This window comes from Amblyomma mixtum, chromosome 2 (assembly GCF_055824585.1).
Source record: "Amblyomma mixtum isolate Tamu chromosome 2, ASM5582458v1, whole genome shotgun sequence".
NCBI lineage: Eukaryota > Metazoa > Arthropoda > Arachnida > Ixodida > Ixodidae > Amblyomma > Amblyomma mixtum.
The window spans coordinates 36,724,010-36,737,357 of NC_143013.1; the positions used below are offsets into that span (position 1 = coordinate 36,724,010).

Sequence of the window (13,348 nt, forward strand, 5' to 3'; positions counted from 1 at the left end):
GATAAATTGTGTTCGTAGTAATGGAGGTGAAAGGCTTTGAGCGACTCCACGAGCACGACAGCAATACAGTAAACCTTAGCGGCGCCATCAGTATTGCGTTTCCTGGCCCAGCACGTGCAGGAAAACCACTGAAATTTATTTGATCGCGACACTGCACAACTGGTTGTGACTCAGGCCACGAGCTCGCTGCTGTAAAAGCAAGCATCCGAAGCAGCACGCCTACGATGACCTCGCGTAGCCTACAAACTGTGCAGTCCGGCCAAGACAACTGTTCGCACACCAACCGATCCTTACGCTTCCGTCAAAAAGCATACTTAGTTGCGTGCAAGATATTTCTGATTGAAAGTCATTCCATTTCTCTTTTTCAGGCTGTCATCACTGGTTTAGTTTGGATTGGCCGTGGACCATTCCGAATGAAGAAACGGGATTCTTTTTCATCGCCAGACGATTCAACAGAGAGCGGGCCAAGTGTTTATTGCACTTACCCGATCATCGATTCCTCACCGCCACTAACCTGAAAGTGTTCAATATGTGCTGTATATTGAGGTCTTGGAAAGTTCTAGCACAGCTGAGACGTACTAGCACGCAAATATGCCGGATGACAAGTACATCTGCTGCGCACGCGCAGTGTCAGATATTAGAGATGTAGCCTAGCTGGCACTTATTAGCTTAGACGTGTGCCGGATTACCGGATGCCTCCTGCGCACGCACGATGCCCCAACCCCCAGGCCACGCCCCTGCCACTGCATGTGCCCAGGGGGCATTCTGTAATCCGGTATACGCCTCCTGCACTATACGTGTCAGCTAGGCTAAACCTCTCTATCACGTCTACTGCGGTATAAGTCTGCTGCACACTCGACGTGCAAGTACGCGTGCACAGCATTCATCTGGTACTCGGTATACGTTGACGCTAGTATACATCTCAGCTGTGCTAAGACTCTCTTACTCAAGTAGCCATGAGATTAAGATGGCCAAAGCAGGTCACACGAACCTTCATTTGCCCTATGGGTCAGCTAGAAGACGCAATGCGGCCACGGGTGATTATCTAAACTAAAAATTTTTTAAGGTCTGAAGCAGGCTTCAAGGATAGATAAGACATGGGTACTAAAGGTGGAAACACTTTGTCTGTATAGGAACCTGCAGGAACCAGCTAAGCGAGTAAAGTTTTCTTGGCTTCGAAAGGATCGAAGTACACATTGCACAACAGTGAGCTTTCCGTCGTCGTGCCAGCCTCTTTGATAATCAGCACTTTGTATTAATAAACGCATTCATTTAACAGGGTTGACGAATACCAATAAAACTGTGGGACAGTATGGAGCTCTGTAGTTATGGTTTGAGTCAGTTTTTCACTTATATATTAACGTTCAAAATGCGAAGCACAAATGCGTATCGGCGTCTTCGAATGAAATTCTGTTACTTTTATGTTGTCCATTCTTAATAACATTAGCGGCAAAAAAAAAAAGCTCGAATCCCCCACGTAGCCACCGTGGTTGATTTCCAAGAGCAAATTTTCTAAATATCGGCTGCCTCCTAACTGTTTCGAAAACTCCCAAAAGTTGCATTTGGGCTACAAGGGACGCCATTTAGTGGATGGCTCCGGATTAGTTTAGACCCCGTTGATCCTCCTAACGGGCACTAACGCCGCACGTACAGGACACGCGTGTCCTTGAATTTCACCCCCGCTGCAATGGCGGCAGCCGCGACCGGGATTCGATCCAGCTACCTTTCATTAAAGCCTAACGTCGAAGCCGGCGGGCCATGGCAGAGAGTTGGAAAATAAAATAGTGTTTAAACACACATGACAGAATATACAGGCCTGGAAGCGACTGTTGAATGGCAGTTTAGGATCATTTTTCTTTTGCCCACAGAGAGGGAGAGAGAAAACGAGAGCTGAGGATATCTTACACCAGTGGCACAGGGCAAGATAATACTCCGGATTAACAGAGTAAATGTTCACTGCTTGCCGTCCTCGTATACGCATTTGACCTTTTCTTCACATTGTGCGATTAAAAATGTGCTCATTTCAGGTTGAGTTCTCGACTTTAGTGGAGGAAAACATTTGATAAACATTTCTGATTGGCGTAAACTAAAGCCATCTGGATTTATTATTTGAAGATTGATGCAAGTAGAATGCGACACATATTGTGAAAGGGATGTGAATGCGACTAGGCGAGGCCTCGGCAAAGTTTCTCGTCCTCCTCTGAATATAGAGAGGATGAATTTTCCCTGTCAGACCTTGGACAACAACAATAAAAAAAGGGCAATAGACGAACATCCCCCCCCAACGACCAAACTGATTTGCGCCTTCAAACATCAATGTTGGTTCGTGGAAGTTTACCTCGTCGTCGCAGCGTTTTCGTCTCGCGAGATTGACGGGAGACGCTCGTGAATCGTACCATTCCTTTGCTGCTACCACTGGCAGCACGAACACACTATTAATATTGCTCACCTCAATTTCTTTTTACCAGTTGTTAAATCGAACTGTAATAATCTCAGCATTTCCAAACTTCACGGACGATTGCTACACTCTTGCGTTCCTTGTACTTATCCGTAAGCTTGTCAGTAAGAGCAATGTTCAATGGACGCTGTGCACTTCCCTGTTTCGATAAAAGATCGAACGAGAGTGCCCTTCCCACAATGAATAAACTTCGCAGCCTGTATCTCAACTTATGCTGTTTATCTTTCATGTATACTTTAGATATCAACTTCACGTGTGTACCTAGGCTTGCGTACAAGATGTCCTTTCCGTGGCCCCGTATCGGGCTATCTGAGGCCTCTTGACGCTTCGAGAGCGTCTGACATCTAGATAACAAGTATCTATCTGCAGTTAAATAATGCAAAAATGGCAGAATAGACACCTACAATGGTGAAAAACATAACGAAACAATTAGGAATCCGGTTAGGGAACGTTACGCCCCGAACCAACTCACTGGATATAGACAGACACCCTGAATTCTCTAATAAATATCCCATTGTTACTGCACAGGTACTTCAACATTTTCATTTAGTCAAAACGACCCCCACCCGCGACAAACAACTGAAGCGGCACCCTCGTATATTAATGAGCTCTGTGCCTTAGCAACGGGGTCATTTCGGCGGTCACCTAAGTGAGGTTAACTGCTATCGCACGAAAGGTAAGGAATATGGCTAAATACTGTTTGCATTTTTAAAGTGTCAAGAATTATTTTCATTCTGTGGTTGGTTTTAATGGTACTTGATGTTTCCAAAGCTTCATGCTTTTTTTTTTTTAGTTGCTCAGCTTCTTTTTCGAGAGTTTGTGGCTGCAGGGCGGTATTATTTCTATTCCATTTTTGTTCCTTCGCCCAATCTGGAGTAAGTCATATGAAATTATATGCATAGCGTGCTGCTAGCGAAAATTTAATTTCTTACTGAAAAAGGGCATTTCTGTATTTAGCGAATAATAGTTAGGCACTGAAGAACGACTTGCTGATCATAAGAAAATGAAGTAGCCAAACGCAATGCGTCTCGAGGTAATTTCTGACCCTCTTAAAGCAGCAGTTTTCTAACAGAATGGCTGCACTTTCCACCAATAGGCAGGTTTTAAGAAATGACGGCACGAAGCCCTGCGAAATTTGCGAAAATAGCTGTGCTTGCACTGCGGACATGTGGCTTTTTCGCAATTTTTTTGAAATTTGGCTATTTCATTAATTACGTGCACTAGAGGGGTCGCTTTGGCTGCATGCTTTTCGAAAGCGCATCTATTTTGGCACGATGTAGCCAAAGCGGCCACTGCGCTTCTACAGCTTGCGTCTTGCAGCTGCTAGCCAAGTGGTTTGTGGCAATCAGTGCGCCTTTTAGAAACGTCTCTTGGGAAAATTACACCAGAGTGCCATAAGAAGCTTGGTAAGGCGCCAAAACATACGATGCAGTACGCCAGCGGGACAGCATTGTTTTTTAGAACCGATACTGGCTAGAAGTCTTCCCGAGTTTCGAAGGCTCTCATTCGGTTTGGTTTGGTTTGGTTTATGGGGTTTAACGTCCCAAAGCGACTAAGGCTATGAGAGACGCCGTAGTGGAGGGCTCCGGAAATTTCGACCACCTGGGGTTCTTTTACGTGCACTGACATCGCACAGTACACGGGTCTCTAGAATTTCTCCTCCAAAGAAATTCAGCCACCGCGGCCGGGATCGAACCCGCGTCTTACGGGTCAGCAGCCGAGCACCATAACCACTGAGCCACCGCGGCGGCGAAGGCTCTCATTCGAATAGCGGTCAGTCGCTCGCGCCAAGCTACTATTGGCGGTAGTATACGACAGGGCGACACCGCAAGCATTAGGAAAAGTAGTAAAATAATAAAATGGACTCCCGCCGCGTGGTGTTTGCACACGTTGCAATGCAGGTGAATATTCTGATCTAACCGTACTTCGTTTCTCTATCATCGCCATGCTTGGCACTAAGTGGGAATGTTTTTTTTTTTTTTTTTCAGAAATGTGGAATAATAAAGGCTGTAATCTTGCAAAGACCAAAAACGGTTACGAGCTCCTTTTTTTGACATTGATATGCGGTAGCGAAGAAATAGTAGAGGATTAGAAAATCAGTTTTTAAAATTTCACCGCATGTAGCCGTATACTAAGGTAGAAGAGAACCGTGCAACATTCGTCGTTTAGGCCTTCCTTATGAACTGAAAAGCAAGCATGATCTTCTGGCTGAACCCCGAATTATTTTAGAACTTAAACAAATAATCAATGAAGCGCACTTTTTGCGCTTTTTTTTTTTTTTTTGCAGAGTCACACATCACAGTTTGAGTAATCACTGGAATAATTGTTCAATACCTCCTTTACAGGCACTCTAGAACATGTCGTTTTTTTTTTCCTATTTTACATCCCTCGTGAAAAAACCAGAAGAAACAGTTTTTTTTCTCTCCAAAATTCTCGTTTTATTTGTTTGTTTTCTGAGCACTCCCATCACTAGTCCACGGGAGGCGTGAGGCAATGCCGGGTTGGTTTCATATAATAGTTTACGCTGTAATCTATTTCGGCGTTGTTATGCAAGCCAATCACCTGAAATGCCTGCATGTATGAGAAGTGCAGGCTCCATCCGATGGTATCAATACCAGGCGACAGGGTTGCAAGGGAGCTCTACATCCCGCAAACACTATGCCCGCGAAGTCTTGGTGCCGGATGTACAGTGATGACATGTTCGCTTATGAAAAACCTGTAACCAGGTTTCTTAAAGGGCAACTAAAGAGGTTTTAGAATTAGACGAGTTTAGAAGGGTCGAATGTGCGAAACTTGCAGGCAAAGCATGCTAATTCTTCTTGTGCTAGAGCGCCGCCGCGGTGGCTCAGTGGTTATGGCGCTCGGCTGCTGTCCCGAGGGACGCGGGTTCGATCCCGCCCGCGGCGGTCGAATTTCGATGGAGGCGAAATTATAGAGGCCCGTGTACTGCGCGATGTCAGTGCACGTTAAAGAACCCTAGGTGGTCGAAATTTTCGGAGCCCTCCACTACGGCGTCCCTCATAGCCTGAGTCGACTTGGGACGTTAAACCCCAACAAACCAAACCAAACCATCTTCTTGTGCTAGGTCTTGAAATGGTGACGTAATCGCGGAATAAAGCCGCGTCGGCGTTCAGGCTTGTCTGCAGTGAGCTGCGATGATCAGAAGCCGCAATGATGACATCACGTACAGTGGCGTGACGTCATCATTCCAGCGAAGAGACGGTTGTTTCAAGAGAGAAAGCCAATGCCGCCGAAAGCGAAGCCCACGAAGCATTGTTTGATGTCGTTGGAAAACGCACGGCAGCTCGTGGGCGAAGCCAGCGGACGTCTGAAATTTCGACAACAGATACCGGAGGCGCATTAGCGCAGAGGTATACGGGTTTACCAGACACCGGCTGTGCACGTGCAATGTACCCCAAACATCCCACTGCGCGTGCGCAAGAGGGGCCCGGTAAACCGCACGTCTCCGGCATGCTAAAAACGTCTAATGACGTCACCACGAGTTTCTCCGCAATTATCCAATGCAGTGAGAAGCCTGAATATCGTCCCGGTTTGATTAGGTCACCTATTTTAGTGCTAACGTAAAACTACTTCGCACGTTTTACCTATAAGCTTCATGCAGTCGGATTCTTGAAGAACCTCAAATTCTCGAAAAATCATTTTACCTTCCATTTAAGTAAGCACGTCCCGGTTTCAGCACAACTGGCCTCCGAAAATGCGCAGGCCAGCCTGCACAGAAAATACCACATTAGGTCTGCCCCAGTGCTTGAAGTCTGATTTCATGGAAGAGGGGTCTCTAGTGATTCGAGCACAGGTGGAAAAGGAAATAAATAGGGAGAGAAAGAAAGCGGCTGGCGGCGTGTTTTTCGCATCGTTTTACAGAAAGGGGAGAAATCACTACGAAAGGTAATTGTTTGGTCAATTTATGACGCAGACCTGAAACAAGCGGTCCCCACGACCTACCAGTATGCTCGTTGTTGAGTTTTGTGTAGCCTTGGAGCTGAGTGATCAGCTCTGGACTGACTATAGCGGTGTGAGGGCAGGGGCTTCCTTCTTCCAGCCTTTGTGAGGCGCTGCCGACATTTTCTCTGGCTCTGGTTTTAAAAAGAACACGTTAATAATCCTTGCTGAAAATCGCAATGAAATCTTCGAAACGATCTAGAAGAAATGTTCTTACCGCCACTGGCAAGAATAATAAATGCTTCAGGAGAGCAAGCTGCCGGGCCAGTTGGTGATGCATTTTTCGAAAGAAGTTAGCGCAAAAAACGGACAAGGGACAGGAAGAAAGGCCACAAGACATTCACGAGCGCTCGTGAATGTCTTATGTGTTCTTTCTTTCAGTCCCTTGTCCGTTTTTTGCGCTAACTTCTTTCGAATAATAAATGCTTGCCAGCAGCTATCGAGGGCGTCTAGATCTCTTGTGATTACTGTGGGGAGGGTCTCAGACCCCCGGAGAACCCCTGCCCGTGCCAAGGCAGGTTGGAGAAATTTTTTCAGTTGCGACATTTGTGCTGCCTATCGCGCCCTCTCTCGACTAACGTTGCTACTGCTTCGGCGGCGAGCCGCGAACCACATCACGGAAGCCAAGCCCCCCATTGACGGCGTCCGGCCCAGCGGCCGTGAGTTGCTAAAACAGCTGTTGCCGCGCGCAAGGGAGAAATTTGTCTGCTCGCAGTCGCAAGAGCGCGTGCCGGGAGCTCACGTGACTCAAGAGGGAGGAACAACGCCGCTCTCGGGGCGGTGGCGAGAGAGGAAGCCTCGCACGCGCTTTTGATAACGACTGCCGCCGCTGCACTTTGCTTTCGTGGCAGCGGCGACCAGGCTCGGGCGTTTGTGCGCGCGGAATCGCACGCGCGCGACGCTGTCGGTCAGTGCTTGCAGAATGGATGGTGGAGAGGCAAGCTGCGCCGCGCGTCTGGCCCGCGCACAATAGAGGGAGCTCGGCTCGACAGCGGCGACCTCGGCGCGCAGCGAGAACTGCAGGAAAATGTACGTACGCAACATACATGCACGGCTGCGTATGTGCCTGCTACGAGACGCTATAACTACATGTAAAAAAAAACAAAAACAGGCACGAAGTGCGGTGCTGCTTGTGATGCCTTGTGCAAGCCACTGTACGGCGACGGCAGGGACCTTGAAAGTTTTGTTGGAAAGCGCGCTCATACATTAAAGCCGCGTTCTATTGAGGCATGTTAGGCGCTCATTAAATGTGTCTAGACTCGCATAGTGTGTAGTACTGGTCGCTGCATAGGCTGCTGAACTGAAGTGCTCCTATTGTAGCAGGTGTTACGCTCAGCGAATGCTTTGTTCTCTCAGACGCAATCGCTGCCCACAGCTGGACTCTCCTAAAGCGTGCCTATTGGCAGTCTGTGATCGCGAGATCGGCCTAGTTGTGGTAGCAGGCTGCATCCTGTGAATAACGTCATTGATCCACGCAAGTCGGAAAACTCAACGTCATGGTAGTGTATGTATCAATTCAATATCACTGTATTTCTTCGTGGTGATATCAGCTTCTGGTTTACTTGACAAAGTCGGTTAGTGAGTTGTGTAAGTTCCCTGTAGGCTGACGCGGTGCACGGCAATTCTGTTCCATTTCAGGTGTAGTCAAAATGAATCATAGACGGGACGTGAGCGAGACATAAAAATTAATCGGATAACATTTTCTGGGGTGGTCCGTGTGCCTTCAGGGAGCGTTTAAGGCTCAAGAAAGAACCTTCGTCAACACATTTGCCTACGCTATGTTGATGATGATTCAGCTAGAACGTACACCTCTCACTGAGAGGAATTCCGATGGCGCAAGTTTGCATACCGGACACATATGCTTGGATTCAGCAACCTCTGTCTGATAACTCCCAGAATTGGAGCGCTCACATCTTTGTTCGCGCTAGCCTACAGGCAAGAACCAAAATGTATGTACCCCTTCCCCTGTGCACAAATCTCAGCGCAGGCTAAGTGGCGTCCCTTTGTATACGAACCGACAGGGTATCTATCGTCGCTCTTAAACGCATTATTCTCTTTGACATTTTGAGGAACCCGGGAACTGTATGCGAACCGACAGGGTATACGGATCGAGACATCGTCGTCGCACTCGCAGATATTTTCTTTGACATTTCCTGGAACATCGGAGAGCACTTTTCCCAGCTGCTTGGTAAAGTCGCCGTGTTTGTACTCTGGTTTCAATTCCTGTGTAAACGAGGAACTCAGACGATTCGTCTAAAAGCTGTGTGGCAAGAAGTTAAGCACGTAGGAAGGCTTCCAGGCAGCTGCAGTTTCTCATTGCATCCGCCCCTGACTGCGGTGAATGAGCGGCACATGATGACTGTTCAGCAGTGCAGCAGCGCTTACGAAAGCAAGGCAGCAAAAAAAAAAAAAAAAAAGAATCCGAGCAAATGTACAGGGTGCGCGAAAAGTTCACAGGCCACAGCCTCACAGGGTCTTCTTCGGGGCCCTGTAAAGGGGCATTTAATTGCGGCACCTTCGAACCTCTGAATCTCCGCGGGGGGTAGGAAAAGGATCATTCTCACCTTCGAGAGCGTTGCTAGCCTTATACACCATTAACACGAATTACCGTGTATGGGATTAAGAAGGCACTAAGCTGTCCTCTAGCGCGCTCCGTCTTAGGGGCACGGTATGCCGCCCATATCCTTGCGTACAGTTCTATCCCTCAATATGCGGAATGCTTACTCTTGGAAACCCAGGCACATTCCCACCGCAAACCATAGTAACCTGATGCAGTTCGCAAAAGAAGGAGGCGTTAACACGGCCTCGGACGTCGAGGTTTGCGAATAGAGGAAATTTAAACCGCGATAAAAATCTCGTTACCTGCAAGAACTTCACATACTTGAAGAGAGAAGTTGTTTCCTTTGCCAGCCTTAAGTATGTCGTATTTTTAGTGACGCAAACATACCCCAAGGCTTGGGTATAATACCCTGACCCTAAAAGGGGACAGCTCACGCCCTTTTTATACTCCCACATAAAATAGTTCTTGTTTCAGTGCAGGTACCGTAAGTGCCAGTATATACTGCTGAAAAGCAAACTCTGCACCCTGGTAACCTTTGACGTAGCCTGTACATGATACAGTGTAGAGGCGCAGCAAGCATGAATATAGTGCCGGAATATATCTGACAGGAATTGGTGGAAACAAGCTTCAACAAGGGGAGAAAAGACGATTCGACAAGAGAAAATGCATTTTTCGTCTGAGGTGCTACAGTGATTTCTTGGTGGGCATTATTTACGCTCATCACTCAAAGGCAAAGAATTAGGGTTTGAGAATAAAAGAAGCAAGGAGGATCGGTGAGGAGAAAGTAGAAAGATGATTCACTTTGTCTTGACAGCTCATTTCCGACTTAAAAGGCCGCTGTAGCTGATACGAGAACGGAAAGCTTGGTGAAGTGTCGTGTTTATCTGAAAAGAATGTCAACAAAGAAGTCTAAAGCAAAAAGGAAAGGCGCCGTTAGAAAATAAACAGAAACGGGTACAAAGGAAATACTGAGAGCAACGGTGCGGCGGAAAATTTTCCGCTTGCGAGTTTTGGGATGTTATCGTGGATGTCAACAGCGGACAATACTTGAGATTTTCAAGTTTTCTGTGCAGCCCTTCACAATGTAGACTATGAAGGGGACAGAGTGGATAAAGTGGTGACGAAGTGAAACGAAAAGGATTACATACGATTGTATGCCAACATACTCATCAAACAGTACATCAGCAAAGAACGCTAATGCTACGGTAAAAGTAGCTCGGATGACCTGAAGCACCATGAATAAAAAATGACGAGCGCTTGCCCTAATGGTTTGGCGAGCGATCAGACACATCTTGTTCGGGAAGTACACGAAATGACGACCAAATGTATCACGAGTTTGCTTATGGTTTCTACACGCATAGCAATGATGGTTCATGGTTAAGTATTCACGCATGACTGCGTTTGGCTACTGTGTTTATTGCTTGTGCCGTAGCAGCTCCTTGCATCCTGATTGCTCCTTCTTTGCGGTCAAGGAAATGTGAGAATATGGACGCAATGGCTTCTTCATGGCACATTGCCTGCTGAACTTCAGATCGGTGCATGTGTTTCGGGATTTTGTCCACTGCTTTGGATTGGTGTCGAGAGTGTACACGCCTGCTGCGAAGACGGTGATGAATGGTGTGTGCTTCTATGTTGTGGTCGCTATCAAGGCCGAGTAAACGGTTATGCGGGAAAAAAAGGCAAGACAGAGTATCTTTCTTACTCTCGGTGGACACCTACACCCCGCGTCCCGAGAGAAAGGATGAAGGCTGAAGTTTTGAGCGACGTCAGCAGAGCACGTTAAAACAACCCACATGGTCGAGATTCATCCGGAGCCCTCCGCAGCTGCACCTCCTTTCTCTTGTCATATTCTAGTCTTACAAAACCAACAACACCACTAGGGTATTTAGCGGGTAGCTGAAAACGTAAAACAAATACAAAATTCGGCGGAGACACAAAAGAGTGCTTACGTGTGGGAATTCGAAAGTATTAAGAAACATTACAGGGTTGCTCTGCTTGGGATATTTATTCTGGTTTGATTGCGAAAATGCTAAACAACAATGTAAGTGTTAGATTTTTCCGGCGTTCGTTTACAGGGTACTAGCAGAGTTCTCTTTTCCTATTGGTAATGCTGACAAAACTGTCGAACTTCCCCGCAACAAATCGTGGAGCAGTGGATTGTATATGCTCAACTGCTTCAACATGCACGCGATGGAATGGGTCCCACACGTGGCAGACATACTCTAATATCGGCCGCACATACGACTCGTATTCAGCCTGGTTTAGTTCCATAGGGACATCCTTTTAATTCCGCTGTGCTTTTCCCGCTTTAATAACTATATACTATACGTACAGGCGCGGACAAAAGTAAACAGAGCACACAACTGTCTTCGAACATTTTTCACGCGTCACCTAATTGAAATTTTCAGCAGTGGTACGCGCATGCTGGTAGAGGAGGTTGGTGGACTTTCTTGTAGACAAACAACGCTTCTTCATTTACCAATGGAGAAAGCGTGATTGCACTTAGAATGCAATAGCGTGCTCCGTTTACTTATGGCTGCGCCTGTATATATGCGGAGCCCACGTTTCATCGTATGTTAAAGTTAGGCCCAGATATTTGTAACTTCAGTCATTTCTGATAATTCGATTGTACAAGATATACCTATTGGAAATTTTATTGCGTTTCTTTGTAATGCAGTCTGCATTTAAAACAGAACACCGCGGTGGCTCAGTGATTATGGTGCTCGGCTGCTGACCGGAAAGACGCGGGTTCGATCCCAGCCGCGGCGGTCGCATTTCCATGGAGGCGAAATGCTGCAGGCCCGTGCACTGTGCGATGCAATTCACGTTAAGTAACCCCAGGTGGTCGAAATTATCCGGAGCTCGCCACTACGGTGTCCTTCATAGCCTGAGTCGCTTTGGAAAGTTAAACCTGATAAACCATACTAAAACAAAACAAAAAGAAAGTAAGCCGCGCATACAGTGCTGCCCACCTGCTACATGGAAAACAGAATACTCTGCATTTCGCGAGTGGCAAGGTAGCCAAGTGTAAAAAATGCTATCGAACCTCCACGCTACACAACGAGTATCTTTAGTTATACGAGTCAGTTGTCACAAATCCGAAAGCAGTAGCAAATAAGCGGTTGGTGTAGTAAAGATGGGCCTTTTTGAGAAACAACTGGATAATTTGGCAAGAGGCACTTCATTCCAGTGTGAATACTCCCTCAAAGTGTCGGATGAGGACGTACTGTCTGATGTTTATATCCTTGATTCCGCGCTGTGCCATCGAGAAAATGGTGTCGTGTGGATGTCTTATGAGTGCGCGTGCCCGCTGCATGCTATGTGCGATGGAGTCAAGCACAGAGTCGAGCCCGAGCTGTCATTGAGACGACATATAGGCCAACGATGAAGCGACAGATCTGAACTATGCTTCACACATGAGGTGTTCGTGTCTCTTATTTATCCTGTAAGCGTTTCATTGTTTACTGCGTCATGCCTGCGCTAGCGTTATCAGTGATATGCTTCCCACTGGAGGTTATCAAATACCATTTATCCTGCTCTCGAGAGCTGAGTAAAACGATTCAAAACCATTGTTCGTGAATGTGGCCGGCTGCAACACTAGCACGTTAAGTAATGAAAACATAGAATTCCCTCCTGTAGTATATGTATATGAGGTTTACCGCCTTGAAATTGCATGCAGGCTATAAGCGAAGTCATATGAGTGCTCTGAATTAATTTATACTATCTGGGGTTCTTGACGTGCACTGACGTTGCACATCGAGTACGAGTTTTGAATTTCGCCTCAATCCCGCGGCCTTGGGCTCGCCAGTCAAACGCCAATACCACCACTAACCAACCAATGCCGCCAGTGCCACTAGGCCACCAATGATCCAGCAGGCATTGTACGGCTGCAAGAGGAAGAGAGAATGCAACGCTGATGGTTTTTTAACGGCACTTGCGCCAAGACTACATGGTAGTGCTTCTCGTTACCCCGGATGCCAGACACTTGGCGTGGTTTCAGGAGTGGACCCTCTAGCGTGGCGGTAATGGAGCGAGGGTCAGCCTCTCGCACTTGTGCGCACGCTCCATTGCTGTATAACAGATGACCTCGGCACGCGAAAAACCGCACCCCCTACCCTCCGCTCTATCTCCACCGCCCAGAAAAGTAAACACGACATTTCCAGCTCAAGGTAGGCCTTCCTCTTAAGGCAGAATGAACGCGTTCCGTGGAAACAAACGGATGTGTTAATCCGGCAGCACTAAATGCGGAACTGCACAAAGCGCTTAGAGCCTTATCAACTCAGCTTATTCCTTTCAGTCAAGCAGAAACTATATGATGACGTTGTTAGAGGCGTAGGGCAGGCAAATAACATTTGTGGCCGTCGGCAGCT

General features: G+C 47.1%; 2 protein-coding genes and 1 non-coding gene across 9 annotated transcripts in view; all 3 read left to right on the forward strand.

Moving 5' to 3' along the window:
• The window catches only part of LOC149358994 (MFS-type transporter SLC18B1-like), a 32,286-nt gene extending 30,961 nt beyond the window's left edge, over positions 1 to 1,325 (forward strand). For all 5 annotated transcript variants that reach the window (XM_089571177.1, XM_089571173.1, XM_089571172.1 and 2 more), the window contains one exon: positions 369 to 1,325. In XM_089571177.1, the coding sequence (XP_089427303.1) occupies positions 369 to 518 (150 nt within the window). In that variant the 3' untranslated portion in view covers positions 519 to 1,325. The remainder of the gene's footprint in view (positions 1 to 368) is intronic.
• Positions 1,326 to 5,292: 3,967 nt separating this feature from the next.
• Positions 5,293 to 5,364, forward strand: TRNAS-GCU (transfer RNA serine (anticodon GCU)). The gene has a single exon. It is a non-coding gene; the product is annotated as a tRNA-Ser (tRNA).
• Positions 5,365 to 7,102: 1,738 nt separating this feature from the next.
• The window catches only part of LOC149358996 (MFS-type transporter SLC18B1-like), a 32,424-nt gene continuing 26,178 nt past the window's right edge, over positions 7,103 to 13,348 (forward strand). For 2 of the 3 annotated variants that reach the window (XM_089571178.1, XM_089571180.1), the window contains exon 1: positions 7,103 to 7,447. The gene's annotated coding sequence lies outside the window, so the exon portion shown is untranslated. Of the gene's footprint in view, positions 7,448 to 7,524; positions 7,923 to 13,348 lie in introns of those variants that run through there. The other variant, XM_089571179.1, reaches the window with a different exon arrangement.